At 42.3% G+C, this 26,867-nt stretch overlaps 4 protein-coding genes across 8 annotated transcripts; all 4 read right to left on the bottom strand.

The window, feature by feature from the left end:
• Positions 1-41: 41 nt before the first annotated feature.
• RB195_015822 (uncharacterized protein) lies at positions 42-6,790 on the bottom strand (the record flags this gene model as incomplete). 2 transcript variants are annotated; one of them, XM_064206717.1, is made up of 14 exons in its annotated part: positions 42-143; positions 1,239-1,450; positions 1,511-1,613; positions 1,689-1,765; positions 2,245-2,347; positions 3,044-3,117; positions 3,413-3,509; positions 3,640-3,722; positions 3,788-3,881; positions 3,996-4,081; positions 4,151-4,244; positions 4,340-4,440; positions 4,527-4,569; positions 6,770-6,790. In XM_064206717.1, the coding sequence occupies 14 exons, from the start codon at positions 6,788-6,790 to the stop codon at positions 42-44; spliced, it is 1,290 nt and encodes a 429-aa protein (XP_064062597.1). The 2 variants fall into 2 exon arrangements, with proteins under 2 accessions (XP_064062597.1, XP_064062598.1); XM_064206716.1 differs by lacking the exon at positions 6,770-6,790 and adding an exon at positions 4,628-4,645.
• Positions 6,791-11,891: 5,101 nt separating this feature from the next.
• Positions 11,892-14,869, bottom strand: RB195_015821 (uncharacterized protein; the record flags this gene model as incomplete). Its single annotated transcript, XM_064206715.1, has 3 exons — positions 11,892-11,926; positions 12,163-12,293; positions 14,760-14,869. The coding sequence occupies 3 exons, from the start codon at positions 14,867-14,869 to the stop codon at positions 11,892-11,894; spliced, it is 276 nt and encodes a 91-aa protein (XP_064062596.1).
• Positions 14,870-21,913: 7,044 nt separating this feature from the next.
• On the bottom strand, positions 21,914-22,519 carry RB195_015820 (uncharacterized protein; the record flags this gene model as incomplete). The annotated part of the gene is made up of 1 exon (XM_064206714.1): positions 21,914-22,519. One exon carries the CDS (start codon positions 22,517-22,519, stop codon positions 21,914-21,916), a length of 606 nt encoding a protein of 201 aa, XP_064062595.1.
• A 455-nt stretch (positions 22,520-22,974) lies between these two features.
• Positions 22,975-24,313, bottom strand: RB195_015819 (uncharacterized protein; the record flags this gene model as incomplete). 4 transcript variants are annotated; one of them, XM_064206712.1, is made up of 3 exons in its annotated part: positions 23,105-23,171; positions 23,240-23,778; positions 23,840-24,313. In XM_064206712.1, the coding sequence occupies 3 exons, from the start codon at positions 24,311-24,313 to the stop codon at positions 23,105-23,107; spliced, it is 1,080 nt and encodes a 359-aa protein (XP_064062591.1). The 4 variants fall into 4 exon arrangements, with proteins under 4 accessions (XP_064062593.1, XP_064062594.1, XP_064062591.1 ...); XM_064206713.1 differs by lacking the exon at positions 23,840-24,313 and having other exon boundaries at positions 22,975-23,799; XM_064206711.1 differs by lacking the exon at positions 23,840-24,313 and having other exon boundaries at positions 22,975-23,616.
• Between the last annotated feature and the right edge of the window lie 2,554 nt (positions 24,314-26,867).

Below are 26,867 nucleotides of genomic sequence, written 5' to 3'. Positions count from 1 at the left end.
GCAGAAAAGGAAACCGGGTGTGTCGATATGACTAACGGAGATTAACGTTGGCATTCTTTAATTGTAACGCATGATCCTAAATCAGATCGGAAGAATCCTTCCTCGCAGATACATCGTGGTCTACCGCAAGAGAAGCCGCAAACCTAGAAAATGGAAAACAGGGCTTATGATAATCAGAAAACAAGGTTGCAGTTTTTGAAACAATATATTTGATGAAATGCGTAAAATCCCATGATATTTAATGGAAAGATGTTCACCAACTTCAAGACCTTCGTTATTCACAGTCAAACGTCAGTTTACTTTCGAAAATGATTCAAACTGGAATTTGAAAATATATTATGGATTGCAAGTCAGAATGTTTCCCCAAAAACATTCTTATGCGAATGGAAATGAAATGTGTAGGAAAGTGCAAAGTAGCTAATGCTCAACAGTCCAACCTGCAATTTCTATTAAGTGAATGTTCTCGACTGTAACTAGTTTCAGCCAAAATGGTAAGGTGCTTTCCATATACATCACGGATTTCTACTCTACTTCTATTTCTACGGCACACAAAAAGAAATGAGATCTGAGTACCCCTTTAAATGTTCAGAAGAGTTAGTTACAATCATCGCCAGAAGTATGCATTGAAAGGGAGGAATCTTGAAATGTCTGTGGAATGCGGTCTCAGCAGCAGAAATATGTATGTATTCTTTTGAGTTGAAAACTATTCAAAGGGTCTAAAAAAATTTGTCCAACACTGGCGGAGATTTACGCAGATTTACAGTCGGATCACAACTACCTAGAGTCTGGCTCAACTGTGTAAACGGTTGCGCTCAAGGTGGGACACACGCTGGCTTCAATCATACTGCAAGGATGGGTAGAAGTCCCAACGCGTCACTTTGAGCGAGAGGTCTCAATAGCTGTGTTAGGCTTCAGGTCGATTTTAGCCGACCGTATATTGGTGCTTAGCTGGACCCGCTCTGCTTATCTATTTCCGAAAAATATCAGTTTGTTCCTACTTTGCGAAAAGAAGTATTAGTTTAATTCCACACCAGCAAAGCCTCCACCATTCCGTTACTCTAATATCACAAAATAACATAAAAAAAACTAATAACAAAAATTTTGCCAGCGGATAATCTGCCTAGCATTGAGGGAGTCATCGACGAGCCGAGGCAGGTTGGGATAGGTAGCTGGGATGCACCTCTATGTTAGTTATCTCTAATAGACAATCATGATGGAAAGATGGAAGATTCACTCACTGGATTCATATTACTACATGTTGGCTCGCATCCGGAGCAGTTTGTCCAAGATTCGTGTGGCCCGCACATCATTGGTGGGATCTGAGATCTAACGCATCTCGGCAGGGGTGCCGGGCAAGGTGGTTCCGAACAGCTCTCTTCCACCGTAGTGCAAACAGTTCCTTCTGGACATTCAAAATCATCACAGCTGGTTGAGAGTGTAGTTGTTGTTTCTGAACACTACTGTTTAGTACACAATACATATTAGGATACCGATTTAATCCTGAGCCTACCGGACAGAGGACATTCGCTCGCTGGAATGCACTGATTCTCCGAGTTACGAAGGAAACCTTGACGACATTGACAAACGTCGTTTATGCACTGTTTTGTACAACGCTGAAAATAGCGCATCTCAATACAAAAACGGACGATGTTCACCTCATTTGATTAATGAGGAGAAACAAAGCTCACTGGATTCGGATTTGTACACGTGGGTTCACAGGCAGTCCCGCACTTTTTTCTCTCTTCATTTCTGCCGCAAGGTAGTTCTTAAAAGAAGAATATCGTGAAATGCATCATCATGTGCTAGTTAGATATGGTTAGGTCGAAACGACATGAAGCTCTATGCAATTGCGTAAGCGGCTGTGCTCGAAGTGGTGAGGCTTAGCAGTTAGGAGGAGGGATCCTTGCTACCAACACACGCTAACTATAGCAGGGTCAAAACGACATAAAGCACGCATGCAATTGCGCTACCGGCTTCTCGGAGGCGCTTCGGTGGGGCGTAGCGGCTGGGAGCGTGGTAAGACCTTAGCGTGAACCATTGCAGTTTGCGATGGTCCTACCTCGCGGTTCCAACTGCTGCCTCCACAGGGTCATTTCGAGCGCGTACGTAAATGCAACTACACGTCGTTTTGACCCGACTACACAGCACCGCTCCAAGCGCAGCCGCTTACCTAATTGCACAATACACCATGTCCTTTTGATCCGACCATACCTCAGTTGCCTATAGATTTCCAGAAGAGCATACCAGATGGAGGGCAGGCGCTCGTCGGAATGCACTGATTCTTCGAGTTACGAATGAAACCTTGACGACATTGACAAACGTCGTTTATGCACTGTTTTGTACATTTCTGAAAATCAATCAGCGAACATTGATGCAGCAATTTAAAGGCTGCGTTTTTGAAAATGTCGATATTGGATTCTTTCCAATAGCAGGTAATATTCGCGACGTAGTTCACAAGCACCAATGAGGAAGCAAAATACTCGCTACAAATCCATGAAGCAGATGGGTGAAGAGTAATGGGTTGATCAGCTCATTAAGCAACTTGTTACATTCAAAAAAAAAAAGATGAACTCCATATAAAGTGATCTCGTTTCGTAACACGTGCTCCTAATCCGTCTGATTTCTAGATATGATGTGTATCTTTCGTGCCGATTTCGGTACGATGCTTGCAAACAAGGTCCCAAATCCTATCTATTTACCAGCGGAGAGAACCTAACATTGAAAATTCTTCCAAACTCTGAAATTATTTATTTCAGTTTTGTTTTGCATCCCTCCGTAAAAAGAGTTTCACAGTATCACTTCCATTTTCCAGTCAGAACGGTTGTTAATTAATAATACATTGTTCCAGAAAAACATACAAATTTGCAGATAAACTTTTCCATAAAACTAGTTCCAGATTTGCCATCCATTATCGTTCACTTTTTCCATGTCAGTGACAGTGACGGAGCAGAAATGTTCATCCAAAAAATCGTACAATCGACAATTTGAAGGAATGCTTAGCTGTGAACATTGAGATTTCTTTAAGAATTATGAAGAAACCTACCGGTTTTGGGTTAGAACATGTGGGTTCACATGCTGTACCACAAACTTTCCTTTCCTCAGTCACTGGACAAGGATCTGAACAAAAAATGATTTTTTTTTGCCTGTAAAAAGAAGCATAAGCCCCACGGCTTTATCTGTCATATCCGCAGTAAAAATAACTAACTACAAAGTGCGGGTCACATTCTCACCCTCTGGTAAGAATCTTTCAGTATGCAACGATGAAATCGCTGCAATACGAGATTCTATGAAACAAAAAGCAGTGCGCAGATATAAAAAGGTATAGCGTTATGCAGAATAGTGGAAAATTTGCTATTCAACTCCCTTGATAAAACAATTGCGTGGTGAATTTACTATTGGGTTCGAGACCTACCTTCTTCACAGTGCTCGACGCACTGTTCCTTCGAATTACGTAAAAAGCCGGATTTGCACTGGCAAACATTAACGACACATTGAGCAGAACAGACTGACTGGAATGTATACTTCTACTTTATTATTAAGTTCAAAGAAAGAAAGGAAACCTTCCTGTGAATTTTCATTCCACAGGAATTTCTCGTTTATTATTCAGGAAAAACTTAGGAACAGACAAAAGTTACCGACCGGTTTGGGATTTTCACAGCTTGGTTCACATGCTGTACCACACTGTTTAAATTCTTCATTCACTGCACAAATGTTGGATGAAGCTAAATATTGGTTACATAATTGCACATGACTATCCAGAAGAGAAAAAATAATGCACTTTCATTACCATTGTCGCACTCGGCAACGCACTCATTTCTGTCATCTCTGAAGAATCCGCTCTTGCATTGGCATCCAATCACGCATTGTAATGTGCATACTATCTGCAAATTAAAGAACCGAGGCTCTGTTGTATAGTCTATCCACGATAATAACAAAATATCCAATATCCAATATCAATAGATATCCAAATATTGTAAGTTGAATAAACTTCGGACCGGTCTGGGTTCCCGACACGTTGGCTCACATGCTGAACCACACTCATTGAACTCTTCATTAGCACCACATATAGGTTTTGACGTCTCTATAATTCGAAGCTTTTTGAATAGCAAACAACATTTTATATTAGATCTTAAAATGAACATTTACGCACGATTATTGCATTTATTCACACAAGCGCCAAGTTCATTCCTTAGAAAACCTGTTTTGCATTGACATCCAGCGACACACTGCAGCGAACAAACTCCCTGGAATTCTCCTCCGGTCAAATTATCTTGATAGCAGAGAGAACAAATTTGCTTTCTTAATAAGGACAGCACCAAACGAAAAAAGAACACATTACCGGAGTAGGATTTTTGCATGTTGGCTCACATGGTGAAGCACATTCGCTGAATTCTTCATTGACAAAACATCTTCTAAATTTTTGTAATGTGGTAGAATTATCTGCAAATTAGTTAATACTTGTACAGTAGAAATTTATTAGAATGAAAATTGAACATGGACCAGGAATTCAAATGTTATGAACACACTTTGTTCTTGTTGTCCGTTGACGGCATGTAACAGAAAAGCACTCTGTAAACAAATGTAATAAATAAATTCTTCGCAGTTGATGTGCATCCATATTAGATACCCTGGTTTCGTGATGCATCTTATGCGCTGGCTATAGTCGAGTCAAAACGACATGAAGCTCGGTGCAGTTTCGTAAGCGGCTGCGCTCGAAGCGGCGCGGTGGGACGAGCGACTAGAATCGGGATGGGACCATCACGAAATGCGGCGATGAGTGGCGTTTCACCGTACCACTTCGAGCGCAGCCGCTCTGCATCGTGTGGTTTTGAGCCGACTATTCCAATCCATGCACTAAAAGAATGAACCAACAACTAACTCCAAATATACTGGTAATTACTATTGCGGTTAAATCGAATCTATCGTGCACTGATGATTTTACATACTGCGGACCTTCCTCTCCGTTTTTTATTTTGTTAGAGCACCAGTCTGAACGTCCGGCTAAAGCAGCACTTAACCTTTCTAAGGCATTCGCTTCGCTCCCCTTCATTGAACAATGAAAATTAATAGTAGTGACAATTTCTCCAAAATCAGAATTCTGTTTTCTTAACAACGTTCTTTTCTTTGTTTTTTTTAACTATAAATTAAGGCAAAAGATTTCATAGCTTTCTTTCTAAACGCTTCATTTCTACATTTTGAGAATATTCAAACTACAGCCTCAAACACTCCTTCGATACCAATATAATATACACACAATTTGAAAGTACTATTAAATATGGGGTTTCCCCTGTTTCCCCCTAACAGTTATCAAAGAATGATGTTCTGGCATAAAATGACGTGAAAGACATCATCCTACTCATAAAGATGACGTTCGTCGTCAGATCATGTAAACAGTTGGCTACTATTTAAGCAGCCGGTTTCATTCGTGTTTTCACCTTCTGAGGAAGGCATGTTAATATCAACCTGAAAGAAGCGTGCAAGGAAGTAGACATGCGGAGAACTCGTAGAGGTGAAAAGCAATGCACGCAGTGGCGAAACGAAGCAGTTGCAACGTCGCATTTACCTTTTGCGACATGTATACGAGTTTGCTGCATGATAATACTACACTATGACAGAACAATTCCATGCCGTTGGACCCGTCCCACCCATTCTATAGCTTTCTGGTGTCGGCGCACGAATCTGACGCCGTTGGACCGAACGCACCCCATCTTACCACTCTACGACCACAGCGCACCTATCCGATGCCATTGAACCCGTGTCTCCTACTTTTACCGCTCAACGACGCCGCCGCACCATTTTGGCTACAAAGGGGACCCGTCGCAATCCATTTTACCGCTCTACAACTCTGGCGCATAAAATTCGACGCCTATGGATTCGCCGCACCCCCTTTTATAGCTATCTGACGCCGGCGCACTCATTCGACGCTGGTGTTCCGAGGTCTTTCGAGTCAAAACGACGTGGAGCTTGGCGCAGTTGTGTTACTGGATGCGCTCGTTTTTGCGTGGTGGGTCCTCTGCCCATATCCACAATCCAATTGGAGCCAGCAAAGTTCTTCGTCGACTGCGACCGCTTAAACAATTGCCGCAGGTTTCAGATGGTTACGTCATTTCACTGCGTCCGACAAGCCGCACGCACTCGTGACAAACAGCTAGCGCTGGATGAACAAAGCACAGCCATAGAGATACGAGCTCAGAAGAAGAAAAAAAGCTGCAACTACTTTCTAAGCAAACAATGATAGTGAAGGGGACCGATTTATGTTTCTTTTTCTAAATCCGCAACTGCACAAATAGGGGGGGGGGGCACTCAGTGTTTCCCCCATTTCTCAATTTAGTAACTTTAGCTTACATGGGCCCGACTGATTTAATTATTTACTTCGAGAAGTAAGGGCTCCACTGAGTGTCACTCTCCATTTCTCCCTATTTAACTGAAGATATGTTGAGTCGAGTTTCTCGGAGATTACTGTATGCATCCAACACTCGTTTATCTATTTCAATTCAAGGAGAAATCGGGTTGTTTTATACTTCACCGATGAGGTGATGTCGCACCATGAACGCATATTACTAACGTAGTAGATTGGGATGAAATTAGGATTTACTGATGTGACTTACTGCGAGAAAAAAGGATCTAATCCTTACTGGGATATGTTTTCATGAAAGCTCTTTTTTACTTAGTTTTTTTAAAGGGCATTGAAAACCTAAATCCTCGCTTATCGCATCAGCAAAAAATATTTGTTCTTGATCAAATAATCAGAAATTAAAGCAAGACCCACCAAAAAGAAGAACAGCATCATGATGTTGAATATTTTGTTATCCAATCAATGCTTGTAAGTAGTGGGACCTCTGAAAAAAATCAAGATGAAAAAAATCCGTTAACACAATAGTGCAAAGCACGATGAGCACGATGAGCACTCCCAGTGGATCCACATGAAAAACTTTCTCGAAGCCAATAACAGCATATTTCGGGATAGGGGGAAAAAGAGAGCGGGGTCATCTGACGTTTGTTGTTTGAAACAGGTAACAAATTTTGAGAAACTCGTCGACGACGCCTTCGACCGAGAACTGCGACGGAGAAATAAATACATCAAAGGGGAAGGTACGATACTCACGTCTTAGCATGAAATAAGGCTGACCGCGGACTTCGTGGAAGCGACAGCGTCGCGCGTTCGCTTCACTAGCAACTGATCATTGATCGAGTATCCAAGCACAGCGTTCGGTCGATAGGCCAATAGACTCAAACGCGCGAAATCATTCCGTCTAAGCAGAGGAAATTACAGCAGTGTATCACCCATATCACGAAGAGGTGCGGATGCTCTTGAAGTTCATCTTGGACGAGTTAGTTCTCACACACAAGATTGAGAAACACATCCAATCGAGTCGACACGACGCGTGTGGTGCAAATCTCGCGCCGACTATATCAGCTCAGCCGTAGGACGCGACATGCTTTTGTTTACGGTAAGCCGGAGGGAGGAGGGGAATGTGAAATGTGTCAGGTGGGGATAGTGCGTACTGTGGTTACGAATGAGTCGCTATCAACTACGTAAGCACAGTTACTAACTACCATGCACCGAGAACTAGCAGCTGCCGGCAAGATGCCATGAAAAGTACGACAAAAAACAATGAGCGTATAGTACGGCCTCACTTTTTCCGTATTCCGGTTTCACGATGATCTCAACTAGCAAGGTAGGCTTGTTTTCACTTTCTGTATTCAAGTGCGCTTTACTGTACTGCACTTGAAGACTACTGTAGTTTTTAAGGCAGAAACGGGAAAGGGCTTATGGCTAGCAATTATAACTAGAGTTAATTAGAAAAGCCAAAGCAACAGTTGTGGATATACTGAACTCAGAGATCCAACAACAACAGTATCTGAAGCAGTTTGTTGCAGGGTCTAGTTCCAACTTACGAGAACTAATAGCTCAAATATACTATGAAAAGCACCTATAGTTGGCTCTTTAATGGAAAGGCAACGATTCGACGCTCGATAAGGGTTAGAGCACGGGGAGGAGGGGTCCTATAGCGAGTACAGAAAGTGTGTGAGCTTTCTTCTACACGTGAGCGTCGCGCGGACACGTCGCGGTCTTCAAACATAAGCAAACACCAAACGGTCGACAGACATAAACACCTGCGGTTATATCCTTCGATGCACCTATGATTCATACTGCTTCATTAGTGAGGAAGTGGAAGTTACCTTTACCCATAGGTACAATCGGGTCTATAGTAGGATCACACGACATGAAGCACATACGCAATTGCGTACGCGGCTTCTCTCGAGGCGGTGCGGTGGAGCGTGGCAGTTAGGAGCGTAGTGAAACATTTGCTGGCACCACCCATCGCTGCAGTTTGCGACCGTTTGGTCCCACCTCGTTTCCAGCTGCTGCCTCCACAGCGCCGTTTCGAGCGCGTATGCAAAGGCACCGTGCTTCATGTCGTTTTGACCCGACTATACACTTGTGATTCATATTGTTTCGACTCGACTGTAAATGACGTAGCAACTGTTCATGTTTTCGACTCGACTGTAAATGGCAAAGCAACATGGTGTACAGTCGGGTCAAAACGACGTGAAGCACGGTGCAGTTTCATGGGCGGCTGCGCTCCAAGCAACGTGGTCGAGATAGCGATTAGGATAGTGTTCCTAGACAGTGGCATATTGTAGCGATAAGTGGTGTTAGAAGGGGTCCCGGCTTGATCCTAACCGCTTCGAGCGCAATCGCTTAGGGAGCTGGGCTGTGCATCCTGTCGCTTAGACCGGGATTTTCACGTGTAGGTGACTGCGAGCTGTTGGAAATCGTTCGAAGGCATCCAGTATGCAATAAGTCAGGCCATTTTAAGTCTGCTGTAGTTGCATACATGTATTTTAATCGTCTATCCATAAATAACTAGAACTGATACTATAGCACAAATCGAGGCTCACGTGTGTTCTATACTGCATTTACCAATTCCACTAAAACACATCTAAATTTCGGAAAAGAAGTTCAACAAAAAAATTCTTGATTTCTGGAAAATTTTACTACCAGCAGAACATGTTTGTAGTCTTTCGGATGCATGAATCTTGGTTTCTAGGAAATTCTGCACTCTGAATCACATATTTGTTCTCTGGCCAGTATTGCAACTATCAAGGGTGCCCATAAGTAATCAATAATTATAATTAATAAATATTACTGTAGAATACTTGGTTCAGTCTAGTTCAGAGCGTGGATGCATAAAGACGTGTCTTATATGGCAATATCCACAGTTAAATTCAAACTTTTTATTACACCGTCGTAAAATGGTGGACAATCAACCAACTGAAGAACATTCATGCCATTGCATGCTGGTTCATTTTCGATCTGGTTTTAATGCAACGGTTGCAAAAAAAAGTGCGTTGTGTATGGTGTCGTATTGAAAGTTAATAAGTGCCAACCCTGGTTTAAAAGATTTTCCAGCGGTAATTTTAATTTGTCTGATGGCAATCTAAGTGGACGCCCTGTTGAGGTTGATAATGGCGCTATGAAATCACTGATGGAAACAGATCCCAAACTAAGTAGCGAGGAAATAGCAAACACCCTTCAGGATATTTGGTAAACAGTGTAAAGACATCTTTAAAAAATTCGGAAGGTTTACAGAGTTCAACAAAAAAGGAGTAGTATCGCAGCACTATAATGCCAAGCAGCACGCAGCAAGATTAATCCAGAAAAAAAATAAGGGAGCTAAACTGGGAAGTTTGCCCCATCTCCCATATTCTCCAGATATAGCACACCATCTGATTTTTATTTCTTCCGGTCGATGGAATATTCCCTAAGGAATAAAAATTCCAAAAATATGGATGAAATACAAGCTCACCTAGAATCATATTTTTCTTCAAAGGAAATAAAATTTTATGAACTGGAAATTGAAACTCTACCAGCAAGAAAGCAAAAGGTTCTGGATAATAAAGGAGAGTGCATAGTCGACAAAAGATAAAATTGAATTTACTTGAATTTGTTTTTTTTTGTTGCCATTGAAATATCACTTATGAGTACCGCTAATATTGAAACTCGCTTTAAAAAATTGATGACATTAATTGATGCTTATGAAAAGAAATAAGAATTGTAAATGAGTAGCGCTTTTTTCAACGGAGCTATATAATTTAAGCACAAAAAGGAGGATGTTCACATAAATCCTCCTGGCAACACGAACACATATGCAATCATGCCCCTTTTCGCAGATCCGTGTTTGAAATTGTGGACTAAGGGCTTGAAACGAAACCAGAAATTCTCAATTTCCATGGAAACCGACAAATTTCTAGAAACCCCGTCCCAGTTTTTTGATGTCAACGTATGGATTTACATTTTTCTAGAGCTTGTTTTTCCTAGTAGGAGGTTTCGTAAAAAAAAGGAAAATGAAATGAAACAATAAAAAGTAAAACATCATGAATCAGTTGTGCTGAGTGGTGCTAATCATGGATTATCCGTCATTTGTCGCTGAGTCGAGTCATTATTTATCCAGACTAAACAAAAACAAAACAATTCATAAGTTAAATACCGCTAGATAATGACGAGAACTACGAAAGTGCAGGCGAAAAATGGGAACCGGATCTGGCGAGTGGATCGAGGCAATACGAAAGGGATGGGCAACACCGACGTAGACGTTCGCTGAGGATTTTGGTAAGTGCTGTGATCTCCCTGTTATCTCTATAGTCAGTCGCATATATTCATTTTGAGATAACAAAAAATCTTGGTTAACCGCTTCTTTTAAGATATACCTACCTCGGAATAAGAAGAACTACTCATTGTAGTTTGGTTCATTTGATTTTTCTTCAATACGTGATCAATACGTGTGACCTCTGACGAGGCTGAGGAAATAGCCGTTGTCCTGTTGATTGATGATGTGGTATTGATGAACGTATAAAAAACGATTTGATCTATATTTATGTATATATATGTATATATCCCTAAGTCGGACGTTCAAAGTGGTATATAACAACGAGCTTACTCCGTGTATGTATGTGTGTGTTTGTATGTATGTCATAAGTCTAAAGTCTCAAGTCTGACGTCCGGCTCTAGCCGGACGTTCAGACTTGTTGTCTAACATTATATTACAATACCAGTCTAAACGTCCGGCTAAAGCCGGACTTCGGACTTTATATAGTGTTCGCTTCGCTCCCCTTCATTTATCAACGAAAATTAATATTAGTGCCCATTTTCTGTGAAATTAGACTTGTGTATCTTTAACAATCTCTCTTCATCTTTTTTTATTATAAATAAAGGTGAAAGATTTCACAGTCTTCTTTCTAAGTGCGTCAGTTCTAAATTTGGAGAACATTCAAACTTCAGCTGCAAACTCTAATTACTAATATGTTATAGAAAAAGTTTAAAAGCGTTACTCGAAATACGGGTTCTCATCCACCTTCCCCCCAACAGTTATCAAAGAATGATATTTTACCATAAAATAACGTGAAAAACATAATCCTACTGATAAGGATAACGTCTACGTCACATCATGTAAACTGTTCGTTACTATTTAAGCAGCCGTTTTCTGTGGTGTTTCCACTTTCTGAAGAAAGCGTGTTACCAACATGAGGAAAATGTGCAAGGTGAAAAGCAACACTCCCAGTGGCCACGGCTATGAAACTGCTGCAACGTTCCATTTACCTTCAGCCACATGCACACAAACTTATTGCGCCGTGTCGACGCCGTGGGACCCGTCGCACCACCTTTTTGGAATTTCGTCACATACACATACACATACACATACACATACACATACACATACACATACACATACACATACACATGCACACACACACGTGACAGACTAAGCCCGTTATTATGAAAAGGATAGAGGATAAAAACACTGACTTGCTCTATCGACTAGCTCCCGCAAGACAATGTATAGGCCAATACGCGTTCCAGGAATCTCAAGGATTACGAATTGCAGTCAAACGCATGGCGAATCCCAAGCGGATTGATACGCTAAAGACATTATCCTTCTTATCGTTTAATTTGTTCACCCAAGGTGCACAATGTGAAACAACTCATTCAATTCAACTATCATGCAAAGGAGAACTGTTGTCACATCAAATAGTTTAAGCATACAAGTTTAAACAGATCTTGAGAGACACCAAATATTGAATTAAAGTTGTATAAGTATAATGTATAATGCTTCTGTAGCGAAAGTAATGTGAGAAAAAAAACTCGTTTGAGCTAACCGTTATTAGCACATCTAGTGGTCGAAGGGATTTTCACCCACCAATTCAGTGAAATATGAATTTGAATAGTTTTGCGATACCCAGCGCTTCCTTCAATCTTCTTGGTACTTGTTTTCGTTGCATCCACATTTCTGAAATTTAATTTAGAGCGTTCTGTTTCTTTTTTCGACGTGCCACACCGAAAAATGGAATCCCATTGCCTTTTATCCTTTTTTAACCCTTAAGTGGCGCGCGTCTCTACCAAACGTGCATTCCATGACGTATATCATGCTATATAATAACGGGCTTATTCTGTCACGTGTTTGTGTCAGTCACGAAGTTCGAAAAGGGGGTGCGACGAGTCCACCGACGTCCAATTGGTGCGCCGACTCCAGATAGCTATAATATGGGGTGCGACGGGTCCACCGGGGTCGAGCTAGTGCGCCGACGCGAGATACCTATACAAGGAGGTGGGTGCGTATAGCTAGGTACCCGCAGTCTGCGCGGCAACCTACACTTAGGGGAAACGACTGGCAACGGCTATTGGCAATTGCTCTGCGCAGCAGCCAATGGCGTCAGCAGATCGTTGTGCTGCGTTCGCCTTACGTCTCGCCCATCACATCGCCCATCTTCGGTCCTCATCGTCTAATGAGGTGCGAAACATGCCTCGCAGGAGCACGTTATCTCTGGGAATGCTTCTGTAGGGATCGCTTACGTATAGAGATACATCAAACGATTGCACACGAAATCCCAGAAATAAAAAAATAATGGTGCTTCATTTATGTAAAACAAACAAATCGAAACTTTTACAACTATTGCAGTGTCTTACATGAATTAAATAGTCTGTATAAACGCAAATATACATCTATATCTTCTATACATATATAGTTTTTTTAATGTCAAATCTACGTCTCCCAAAGACCAGGTTCTCGTTTTTACTCCTTTTAACTTTTACTTTGGAACGTAATTAGCTTCATTTATGTTTTTTAATGTTGTTTTTTTTTTCTTGTAAAATCTTCTACATTCTTTCTTCATTTTAAGCATTTTCATTTTCTACGTTTTTTTTCCACTTGCTACGTTGGTACATTTTCGTCCTTTGAACCTTTCTAGAAGTGAACTCTATCACCTAATTTCAATACAAACACGGCACGTGAAACCAGTGACGTGGTGATGGATGGGCGTGGCTAAACGATCATAAGTGGTCTAAGATATGCCTGCTCTGGCTTACCGACAGCCTCTTCTGCAGGCGCTTATTCGGCTGCAGATAATCGGCTGCGGGTACTTAACGGCCGCCTCCAAGGAGGTGGGATTGGTCCGACAGGTTCGGGTTGGTGCGCGGCGCCAGAAAGTTGCAATATCCGGTGCGACGGGTCCACCGGCATCGGGTTGGTGCGCCGGCGTCGTAGAAAAATAAAATGCGGTGAGGCTGGTCCCACTGCGTTGAATTTTCAGAAAAATAAAATGCGGTGAGGCTGGTCCCATTGCGTCGAATTTTCGTGTCGTGGTGTAGAAGTATCGCTTAACTTCGTGTGTGTGTCGCAAAAGGTGAATGGGACGTTGCAAAGGTTCCATAGTCGTATCCACTTTCCGCGTTGATTTTCTTCCTTACGACTCCCTCACCATTTCCTTGCACGTTTTCCCCATGTTGGTAACGTGCTTTCTTCACAAAGTGGAAACCCGTATTCAAACGGCTGCTTAAATAGTAGCAAGCTGTTTATATGATCTGACGTGGAACGCTATATTTATGAGTACAATGATGTCGTCCACGTCATTTCATGTTAAAACATTTTTCTGCGATAACTTTTAGGAAAGGGAGAAACAAGAGGAAAACCCATACTTAGAGTAATACTTTCAAATCATGTCTTTGAAGCTGAAGTTTGTATACTCTACAAGTGTAAAACTGACGCATTTAGAAAGAAAACTATGAAATTTCCGCCTTTATTCATAAATAAAAAAAAGAAGAAAAGAAGAAGAAGGCGTTGTTAGAACAACAGAAATCTAACTTCAGAGAATAAACAGAAGAATTTCAGAGAATTTCAGAGAAAAAGAGAATAAATAAACTACTATTAATTTCCATTGATCAGTGAAGGAGAGCGAAGTGAACACCACAGAAAGTCTGAAGTTCGGCTTTAGCCGAACGTTAACTGACTGGTATACGTCGTAAGCGCGATAGCGGTCTTCGAGAAACATTTGGTGCGTTTAAAAGTACGTTCAGCTGATGCATTGTCACTTTTTTACTCTTGCTTCCCTTTCTCATTAGCTAGTACGGCTATGGGGACGAACCTTCCGTCGGACTTCAATTTAGAGCACTTTTTTGATTTATGAATATGCGCGTAGCCTTACAATGACTTGCGGGGGTAGCCGATGTGCCAAATCAGTGTTTTTATCCATTCCCGGACGAGTCTGGCACCAAGTTGCCGAACTCGAAGAGATAAAAGGCTACGTTGGAACTAATGGAAATTCGAACCTGCCACAGGCAAACCTTCTACCAACTGCGATACACTCGTCTCTTTATCCACACTATTATAATGCGAAATTATTTGTTCTACACGAGTTCCCTAGAGCAGTTAAGAATCAGTATATTCTAGGGTCAAAACGGATAAATCAACATCCAGCACCGTCCAGTTGAGCGACCGGCTGCGCTTAAAGCGGAGCTAGCGGTTGGCATCGAGACGGGACCAGCGCTAACTTCAGCGGTGAATGGTGTTAGCAAGGGTTTCTTCCCCATCCCTCCCCCCCCACCATTCTAACACCTACGGTCCATCGCACCACTACTCCAAGCCTCATTTCGTTTTGACCCAAGTATACCTTGCAGCAAAGAAACCAGCCGTTTGAAAAGGGAGTATGTGATTTTGATTTTAAAAAATTTGCACATGAGAGTGAGACAACGAGATAATGATGAAGAGAATTTCTGGAATATAGTGAACATTCTTTGAAAAATCAGAGCAAGCAAGCAATTGAAACAAGTGTTTAAAGTCAGCATACCACAAAATTGAGGATGTTAATTTCTGGTGAACATGGTTCGGAATGTAGACAACGAGTATTGAGACTGAGTCTGAGTACTGAGACTAATTCCAAATCGTTCTGAGAGCTGCGGTCTAGCGGACGCGGCGCGTACACGAGGGTTACATATTATAAGATATCTTTGAAATTTGAAGGTAGGAATTCCCTACGAATCTGACGCAAGGTCAAGCGTGTAGTTGGGAAAAAAAAAACCGTCCTGATAACCACTGCCTCCATAGAAGATCCATCAGAAGAAGATTCCTTTCTCATTATTTCTAGTATTTCCGCTCATCTAGTAATGAAAAATCAGTTATAATAAACGGAATAAAAACCAAATTGGACGTTTAATAAATAAATCAAATAATACAATATTGCAAATATTAATAACTAATGCTATAATGGATATTAATATAAAGTGACACAAGTATATAGACGCCACTGATAGCTCACTGTTAGAATTGGAAGTAAGTCAGTATATATGTGCGCATAAATCGAAAAGATGAAGAAGTTCTCAGCGTGATTACGACGACAGAATTCTTCTTTTGGCAGTGACTACAAACGGTTGAGAGTTCGATCCCCGCCGGAAATTTGCATTTTTGCAAAATCAAAAAAAAAACAACACCGGCGCTGATCACATTCTGAAATCATTTTCTCACTAAATTATACTTGCTACACACAATTTGACTCATTGACAGTGGTTACAACGATGACTACTTCAAAACCTCGCGAAATCTTGATCCTTCTGGTTTCTTTGGAAGCTAGTTGAGAAAAAAGTTGAAAACTTAACATTTCCCTCACCTTTTTCTCAACTAGTTTTGAGAGAACAAAACTATCTGGAAGAAAGTAGAAATGAATTATAATAGCAAATATCTTCCTTTACAGGGTTCTTCAACCCGAACTCGTCTTTATAGACTACGAGCTTAGTTGATGGACTTTGTTTGAAGTTTGTTTTAAGTGCAGATTTTGAGGCGTTGCCGAAAACCTGAGATTTCGGACTTCCCGTTGCGACATTACAGTAGCGAGGCTAGGAAATTTGCCATATTTTGAGAGAGCATCAAGAAATACCCTTAACCGCAAATTGTGATCTCCGTAGATGTTATGGTCCTCTCAAAAGCTAGTTGAAAGAAACTCGAAAGGTTGAGGCAAAATTTAGAAATTTCCTCAACTAGATTTCACGTTGAGCAAAAAGATACACAGAAATTTACTTTGAGCGTCGGTATTCTGAAACTCGTGGGGCCTACTTTGTGCTAATTTTGTCCTTAATTGTGCCTGTAGATGTGTTTTTTTTTCGCTCACTAAGAGCAAGAAATTGCTTTTTTTAGTGATAATAATGAATTCGTTACTGTTGGATGAGAAATATGCTCTTTCAACTCTCGTACAATAAATGCAAAAATCCCACTTTTGTCAGTGATTGGTCCTTGACAGTCGCAATAAAAACGGTGACAAACCACACTGCGCCATCGACTGTCATCAACCAATGGCCTCTATCAGCTTTAGGTGACTATAGGTATCGTACACTCATTCTTTGATTATTTCTCTCATCCTCAGTATTTACCATTTTCTTGGTGACATTTTTTTGGAAAGAACTCACTTAAAAGCAAGGTCGCAAGGTTTCCTTCTGAACGCATTGCATAATTTATTTTTTTCTTGTCTTCGTACTCATGACTTCTCGCATTTATCCATTTATCTGGATGTCCCTCAATTATTTAGGATCCATTTTCCCAAACTAGTCCTAGATCAAAAGGTGTGAAATTATACCAGCAAAATCTTTAGAAAATACGTCACGCTATCTTTCGGAAGTGCGACAGTTCGACCTCACGCTCACGCTATCTCTTTTTCTAACATTTTGCATCGCTTAGTATGAGTTTATTCAAAATCGACAATTCCTTCGTTTTTTCTCTTTGCTCTCTTCACCTTTTTCTCCTCTGCTGGCAAGCTTTACGACTTCCCCCCTTCTCCGACACCCACCTTAGGTCCGCCTGTTAAAAAATTCTCAACGGACGATTAATATTGATCTGACGATGGAATCCACGGAAAAGCCAGAGGTGTAGTTGTAGTTTGCTGGATTCGGAGTGGTTCCGCTTTTCTATCCGTAGTCGTCGGAAAAAATCGCGTGGGAACTGTTTCGGTTCGTTGTCTCGTACATTGGAGCGCTCCAGTATGTACGTGCATCGGTCAACTTAGAATATTTATTGATTTCAGTTGGATAACCCAGTGAAAATACATCATTGATGGTCAACCGTAAGTACTTAAATGCGGCGCGTTGCAATCGAAATCGTCGTAAAAAACATGGCCTACCAAACATTTTTTTACGGCACGATTAAAGAGATGAGTGGAACGCCGGATTCCCCAGTCTACAATCCCATCTTAAGGTTTCCACGCGGATGCTCTCAACACATCAGATTCGCGGTGTGGTGCCTTTAGAACGAGTCGTTGCTGATTGGAAAACATTCGATTTTCAATGGCGTACATATCAAGGTGCTTATTTACGGCATTTTTTTACCGCTGGAATCAGTTTACAGGAACTAGATGAAAGCTCATTGTGTAGTTAGATGAAAAAGGATATTAAGTGCAGAAAAAAGAAACAAAAACACCAATACCATGATATCTGGTTATATCCAGATTGACAAACTATAACTTGTGGTTAGTCGGGCAGAAGTATAAGTTTGATGCTGGTTCGAAGCAATTGTAATTATTACAAAAAACAACACTTTAACCACCGAGATAAATACAGGGCCTTACATTTTTTGTGCAACGGTTTTCTTTAATAAGAGACTCACAAGAATTCCCTCACGAAAATGTTGGGTCTGCCGTGATATCTGCAACACCTCCAATTGCTGGACGACGCGTCACACCGGCAGCGGATGTCAACGACAATAAGCTAGAACTTTTTCCGATGGAATTCCGTCCCCGTTCTTGCACGAAAAAAAAAACTAGTTGTGTCGAAGTGCGGCTAAGAGAGATCAAAAGTCCATCAGCATTCTTCATATGTAACGCATGATCCCAAATGAGATCGGAAGAATCCTTGCTCGCACATATATTTGGGATTGCCGCAAGTGACTTTGCAATCCTAAAACTGAAAAAAATAGGAGTCATGATAAACTCGAACAGCGCTGCAAAAACATTCTACGCCTTCTACAAAACTCAAGCAACCCTGAGTACGGAAGAATCATTTTGATCACGTTGACCTCCGCAGTTTCCGGCTTGAACGAGCGGGCGCCGCAATTCCTCTATCTATACTATCGCCTAGGAATGACGCAAAATGGTTACTCTTCTCGCGAAGCAAAAAAAAAGAAGCATAGGATTTTTTTTGAGGAAAGATCTCAGTAGCAGGTCAAAGTCGTTCATGTTCATGTAATGTATTCAATACTGTGTAGGAGACTGTCGGACCCCACCCTTCATGTCGATGACGATGTTTCTAGAATAGTTGAGTTCCGTTCGTGGGATTATTGTACAACTCTCAGAATACCTCTATGTGAGCTTCCGCCTCATTTGAGTCTAGGATCTTCTTTAAGATGAAAGTCGGAATCAGCGACATAATGTAATTTTTCGACACCTCGATGAGTTTTGAAAGAGTGTGAGGGTGGTTTATAGTGCTGAATTTTTTGAAACCTCCGCCTGTTCGCATGTCTGTCCTTCATCTATAATTTCCCACCCTTGTTAAAGATCGTCCTTGTAAAATTTGTGGATAAGGGATAGTAAGGAGATTGCACCTCTCAGTCACTCCACTGTAGGCTTATTTCCAGATCGACGTGGGGGATACAATAGTATTATGAGCCAGTTCCGGCACATCATTGATAGGGAGTCCATTAATTAATTCAACTGTGTCTCTTGTTAACTGCAGGGTGTAGCGGAATGATCTCTGTTAATGACAGTTTCTCTGGAACTTCGTCTGATGAACTTCGAAGCCTTTTCTCCTTTCTGTGTGAAGAATGATTTGAAGGAAACTGTAGTCTCATCCTGTGTAGAAGTTTGGCATAACAACAACAAGGTGTCCTGATATGAATTTCCTCAGGCGTTCTTCTGAGACCAACAATGGACCTCGCTAGAAGAAGACTAGGAGATATGGCCATTTTTTTTTGTAAAACTACTCTGAGCCAACATAGAAAGTTTCGACTTCTCTGTCGTTCCCTCGTGCTGGAACGTAAACGACGTAGATAGCTGGCGTCAAGCCACATCGTCTCGGCAGATGTCCTAGTCTGTTCTTATTTGATCGTAAAGGTCGTCGTCTTTATTCCGCTTTCTGCTTCGTTTTCCACAACCAGCCGAACTTGTGGACGAGTGCTGTGCTTTGAGCTTAACGCTGAGAAATGACAACTGCTCCGGGAGAGTTACTCAGTAAAGATGCGCTAAGGCCAACTCTGCATTCAACGCTTATACGAGAAGTCTGTGGTCAATCATCACATTCAATGGAGTCAAACTGCGAGTTTGATCATCCGCAGTTTGAACCATCACAAAGTATGAGTAGGAAACGTTGTAAACGTTTTCTACCGTGATGAAGAATTCCAGCTGCGCGGAAAGGAGCTGCTTTGATGGATGCTTGACAGTTCTTACTACTGGTCTGTCATAACGAAGAACTTTCTGCAAAAGTGAATACGGCGTAACGAGGGATGACAGGAGGAGGATATCAGCACCTCGCCTCGCCTTTTAATGTAGTTGCAAAAAACGTCTCCTTTTGTGCCACTTTAAAAGAACTAAGTCGTCTTGTCCAAGTAAGAGTGAGTATGCCAGTCTGGACTGGGAGAAAAACACCAGTACGTCAAAGGGAGTTTTATACCAAAGTAGTGAAGGGAGATTTGAAGGAACTTGGCATCGACAAGCAGTTTCGGCGAAACGTAACATTTCATAGAATATGAAGCAGCGACGGAAGGGCAGTTTCAGTGAGACCTCTCCTAGAAGATCGAACAGGATGGGTTTGAGCACGTCCGGTGCCGGTGTGAAGATGCTGATAAGCAGAGTTGGGATCAACTAAGTCAACCTAGTATGTATTTAGGGGAGAGATTGACGTCTGACGTAGGAGTGCTGCAGCGCAGTATAAGCCCAGTTTTACTAAGCGGACAGGGATCCCCGAGAGAAGTGAAATTTTTGCATTCAGCGTACAAGAGTTAAGTGAGCATATTTCTCATTCAATAGTGATGATTGATTTGCGTATTACCACTCAAATAGCGCAATTCCGAAGTAATTATTATGCGAAATAATGATACCTACAACTTTAGGTAGTGGAAAAATTAATGTAAAACGGAGAGCTCGAGATGCTGAAAAGCGATACTCAGAGGTAACCCTAACATGATTGCATAATTAACCTCTAAAATCACCCATGAATCGCCGTTGAATGCGGCGAATTTATTTTTGTTAATCTATGTCGATATTTTCCTTATTTTCACTATATTATATTAAATTATTCCCATTTAGTAATTTGAAAAATCCTCAAAAATATTATTATTCACATTTAAATATCAATTCCTTTTTTTGCAAGTCCCTGAGAGAAGTGAGATTTTTTTTGCATTCGGAGTAAAAGAGTTAAGTGAGCATATTTCCTATTCAATGGTGATGATTGACTATCGTATTGACACAAAAAAAACTTGCAATTCCTGTGTAATTACTAACAACATCTACAGTTTTAAATAGTATTAAAATTAGTGTAAAGTGGAGGCCACGAGATGCTGAACAACGACATTCGCGAGGTTGTACAGCTTATCTCCAATATCACCTGCATATCGCGACTAAATGCTGCGAAGGTATTTTTGTTCGTCTGTGTCTATATTTTTCTTACTGTTCATTATATTATACCAGTCAGAAACCACACTTCAGACTTTCTATGGTGCTTGCTTTCCTTCACTGATCAATGAAATTTAATAGTGGTGACATTTTTCCATAATGATATCAGAATTCTGTTTTATTAACAACGTTTTCTTTCCTTTTAGTATAAATAAAGGCAAAAGATTCCATAGTTTTCTTTCTAGACATGTGCAAACGGCTGCTTAAATGGTAGCAACTTGTTTATATGATCTGATGTGGAACGTTATATTTATCAGTACGATATCGTTCACATCATTCTACGTTGAAACATCAATCTGTAATAACTGTTGAAGGAAAACAAGGAAAAGCCCATACTTCGAGTGACTTACTTGAAGTAATCGGAGGGCTGATGTCATCGCCTGACGCGATTACCCGCATCTTCGCCGAGGTGTGCCGCCCTTGAACATAGCTCTGCCCAACCTTTTCGATCTTCTGCGAGAGCTTGCACAGAATCAATGCATTCGTCGCTATTCCATGTCCTGCGAAACCTTACGTCTCGCCTGAACTGCCTATCCACGCCGAGTGTCCTCAGGTCCTCTTTCACCACCTCTGTTCAGAACTTCCGTTTTAGGCCAGGTGGCTTCTTCCAGCTCGAACCCGACGAACTCCTCAGAACTCATTAAACAAGGCGATCTGCCGGTCTTCTTAATATATGACCAAAGAAGCGAAGACGATTTACTTTAGCCACTTTCAATGGCGGTGCAAGATGTTGATATCTTCCACGTGTCATCCGCCGGTATACCACATCAATTTCTGCGTAAAGATCTTCATTGTGGCATACCCTAGGCCAAAAGTATCCAAGTAGCCGTCTAAGCAGCTTTCGTTCTGTGCAGTCAAGCCGTATAAGTCTCCATAACCGTTGATGGTGCTGCCCAAGTCTCCAATCCGTACATCATGATGGGGCGAATTTCGGATGGGTAGACTCGCAGCTTGATTTCGTTGGTGATGAGGGTCGACCACAGGCATTTCGTTAAGGAGTAAATGCAGAAGTGGCCTTAGTGCATCTTTGCTGAACATCTCTCTTGTAGCTGCCGTTGTTCTTCAGCGTACAGCCCAGATAACAGAGCTCATTGACGAGTTCTGTTAGTTGTCCGTCCACCCTGATTCCCGTTCGTGGTCTCGAAGAGATCCACATCTGCTTGCATTTATCAGGGCATAGGCGTAGTCCATAGGCTGCAGCCAGCTTCGATACAAGGTTGACAACATGTTGAAGTTTCGTACTGCTTTCCGCGAATATAACAACATCGTCGGCGTACTCGAGGTCAGTCAAGGGGCACCCAGATGGTGGTAAGACAATGTCAGCAGGACACTGGTCGACTGTTCTTCGCATAATGTCGTCGATTGCTAAATTGAACAGGAAAGGTCCTGCCACTGCCTCTTGTCTTACTCCAGTTACCACTTCAAACGGTGTTGTACATCCGGCTGGTGTTCGAACTGCAGCAGTTGTTCGTTGATTCATGTCATCAAGCAAGCGAACGAACTTTCCTGGTACTCCATCGGCGCGAAGCGCGTTGAAAAGACGGCCTCGGTGGGGAGAGTCGAACACGGTTTCAAAGTCCAGAAGCGCTAGTTGCATTGGCTTCGAATACCGCTGCCTTTTCGATTTCGATCACTCTCCTGTCGATGAACACCTGGTCAATCGTAGATCGGCCAGGACGAAAGCCAGCTTGCTCAAGGCAGTGGCAGGACCTTTCCTGTTCAATTTAGCAATCGACGACGTTATGCGAAGAACAGTCGACCAGTGTCCTGCTGACATTGTCTTACCACCATCTGGGTGCCCCTTGACTTGTTGTTTCTTCGCGATGTTTAATGGGTCGGTCCAGGATAATGCGCTCCAATACCTTGTACATAACACGCAGCAAAGAGATTCCTCGATAATTCCTTGGGTCCGTCACGGATAACTTCTTGTGGAGGGGAATTATGATAGCGTGCCTCCACGAATCAGGTATCCTTTCGTTTATCCATATTGAACGGATGATCTTTGTCATCTCACGAATCCCAGATGGAGAAAGATGTTTTAGCATTTCTGCGCTAATCCCGTCGTCTCCACCAGATTTTGCATTCTTCTTGAATCATTCTTTTTTGAATACAGACCAGGACCTCCGACTCTGTCGGTGGCTCCTCGTTAACCGCATATGTCGGTCTTTGAACGTGTTCAAATTCAGGAGCTGACGGTGCTAGCCGGTTCAGCAAGGTCTTGAAGTGCTTTTTCCAAGTTGGAAGGGTTGCTTCACCGACAGCTACCCCATTGGCAGTGTTGAGGACAGGGAAACATCTCTTCATTTTGCCGCTATACTGTTTTAGTAGAGCATAAGCTTTCCGCGGGTTCCTGTCCTCCCACGCCTCCTCAAACTCCATCGCTCTTGACGTCCACTCGTTATCGCGGTCTTGTTGCGGTTGACGACGCAGCTTCCTTCTAAGACGCTTTTCCTGGTTGAAGTCACCAGCGCTGCGCGCGACACATACAGAATTGTACGTGGATCTTGTCTCCGCAGATGCAAAGGCAAACTTCTTCCGCGGCATTTGAACCGGGAGGGTTCCTTTGCAGCGTCCTAGATGCACTTTGATAAAGGAATCCGCATCGCAAAGCTTCTTCCTGGTCACTACTCCAACATAAGTAGATACACGTTGGCGGAAGTTCGTTCTGAATTCTTCATCCTTCAGATCTGCCATGTCGATTTTTGGTTGAAAAGATACTCCTCGGTTCCTTTTGTGGAACCGTATCTTGAAGCTGAGAAGAACTGGACAGTGGTCTGAGTCGAACGCGACGTCCCAAACAGCTCTAGATTTTCGGATATCTGACTGAGGAATGTTCCTCGCAACAACGTGGTCGAGCTGAAGTTTAAGAGTCCTCATCTTCCGCTTGCGCTGCTCTTCAGGCGTTAAAAGGGTTGACCCCTGCCACTTGAGCTGATGGCGTCGATGAACGTGATGAATTAAACGTGGAGGCGATGTCGAGGCCCGTCTGTTCGCACAAGTCGACCAGACGGTCACCGTTGGCGGACGTTCGCTTCGCTGGATAATACCATTTCCCTAGCACATCGGATTGCTGTTCGAGTCCCATCTTCGCATTTGCGTCGATTCCGACAATAACCACTTGCTGGCTTGGTATTTTAGACATCAACACATTGAGTTCATCATAGAAGGCGTCCTTACTGTTGTCCTCAGCGGTTTCCGTAGGTGAGTGAGCACTTACGATCCAGAGTTTACGTCCTCTACGATCCCGCAGTCGTAGAAAGGCGCATCTAGACGAAGTTGAGCCAAATTCCTCCATCAGGTTCTTGTAATCGTTCCTCACAGCTATCGCGCAGCCACCTACTTTGTTCCCAGCAGCATCGCCGCAGTATATGGTGTAATTTTCGATGCTCATGACGGGCCGATCTCTCACCCGTGCTTCCTGCAGTGCAGCAAAAGGCACACAGAGATATCCCAGAAGTCTGGATAGAGCGGCTTGTTGGAGTTCACTCGATAGTGTTCGGCGTGACGAAACGAATGGTTGTTGCCAAAGATTCCATGCTCCCTTCAGGCAGTTGACCTTTCAGGTTATGGGCATTGGAGGTGTGCTGGACAGCAGCACCTTTTTGCAATATATGGGAAGCTTTCGCCATATAACAATGCAGGTTATATAGCTTGTACGTTCCCAATGCGTACACTCGAACGTCTGATTGCGTTTAGTTAAAGCAACGCCACCACGTGCAGGTAGCAATCAGACTCGTATACGCGGCCCCACACTTCGAGTAATACTTTCAATTCTTATCTGTATTTTATTGGAATCGAAAGAGTGTTTGAAGTTAAAGTTTGAACGTTCTCTAAATGTAGAACTGACGCGTTTAGAAAGAATACTGCGAAGTCTTTCGCCTAAATTTATTTCAAAAAAGGAGAAGAAAGAGTTGTTACGAAAACACATTCCTAATTTTACACAAAATGCCACTACTATTAATTTTCATTGACCAGTATAGGTATCTGGCAGTTCTATACATATCTGGCGCCCGTCAACACACATACATATATATATACACACACACACACACACACACACACACACACACACACACACACACACACACACACACACACACACACACACACACACACACACACACACGTGAGAGAATAAGCCCGTTATTATACGTCCAGCTAAAGCCGGACTTCAGACGTTCTAGCTTCGCTCCCCTTCACTGATCAATGAAAGTTAATAGTAGTGGTGTTTTCTGTAAAATTAGATTTGTGTTTTTCTAACAACGCTTTCCTTCTCTTCTTTTTTTTTTTAATAAAGGAAAAAAATTACAGAGTTTTCCTTCTAAACGCGTCAATTCTACATTTGGAGAATATTCGACCATCAGCTACAAACTCTCCTTCGATGCCAGAATAATGTAGATACTATTTGAGAGCATTACTCGAAGTATGGGTATTCCTCTTGATTTCCCCCAATAGTTATCACAGAATGAGGTTTTAACATAAAAAGACGTGAAAGACAATCTACTGATAAAGATAACGTTCCACGTAAGATCACGTAAACATCTTGCTACTATTTAAGCAGCTGTTTGCATGAGTGTTTCCACTTTCTGAGAACGGCATACTACAAACTTGAAGTAAACAAAGAAGGAAATAGATACGCGGAGGAGTCATAAAGGTGAAGAGCAAAGCGCCCTGTGGTTACGGCTATAAAACGGCTGCAACCATTTATCTTTTACGTCATGCACACTGAGTTATTGCGCACCAATGAATGGGTCCACCGACGCCGGTGGATCCGTCGCACCCCATATTATGGATATCTGGCGCCGGCGCACCAATCTGACACCCGTGGACCCGTCACACCCCCTTCTATAGGTATCTGACGCCCGTGGACCCGTCACACCCCCTTCTATAGGTATCTGGCGCCGGTGGACCCGTCGCACGCCCTTCTATAGGTATCTGGCGCCGGTGGACTCGTCGCCCTATTTTATAGCTTCCTAGCGTCGAAGCAGCAACTCGACGCCAGTGGACCCGTCGCATCCCCCTTTTTGAATTTCGTGACTGACACACACACACACACACACACACACACACACACACACACACACACACACACACACACACACACACACACACACACACACACACACACACACACACACACACACACACACACACACACACACACACACACACACACACACACACACACACACACACACACACACACACACACACACACACACACACACACACACACACACACACACACACACACACACACACACACACACACACACACACACACACACACACACACACACACACACACACACACACACACACACACACACACACACACACACACACACACACACACACACACACACACACACACACACACACACACACACACACACACACACACACACACACACACACACACACACACACACACACACACACACACACACACACACACACACACACACACACACACACACACACACACACACACACACACACACACACACACACACCCTATTCAATTGAAGTTATGTTGACCCGAGTTTCTCAGAGATTACTGTATGCATCCAACACTCGTTTATCTATTTCAATTCAAGGAGAAATCGGGTTGTTTTATACTTCTCCGATGAAGTGATGTGGCACTATGAATGCATATTACTAACGTAGTAGATTGGGATCAAAATAAGGATTTACTGAAGTGACATACTGCGAGAAAAAAAGGATCTAATCTTAACTGGGATAGGTTTTCATGAAAGCTCTTTTTTACTTAGTTTTTTTTTAAATAGGGCATTGAAAACCTAAATCCTCGCTTATTGCATCAGCAAAAATATTTGTTCTTGATCAAATAATCAGAAATTAAAGCAAGACGCACCAAAAAGATTAACAGCATCATGATGTTGAATATTTTGTTATCTTGTAAAGTCTTATCTTAATATCTTGTA

Source organism: Necator americanus, chromosome V (genome assembly GCF_031761385.1).
Source record: "Necator americanus strain Aroian chromosome V, whole genome shotgun sequence".
NCBI lineage: Eukaryota > Metazoa > Nematoda > Chromadorea > Rhabditida > Ancylostomatidae > Necator > Necator americanus.
This window is presented reverse-complemented; position numbering and strand designations above follow the sequence as displayed.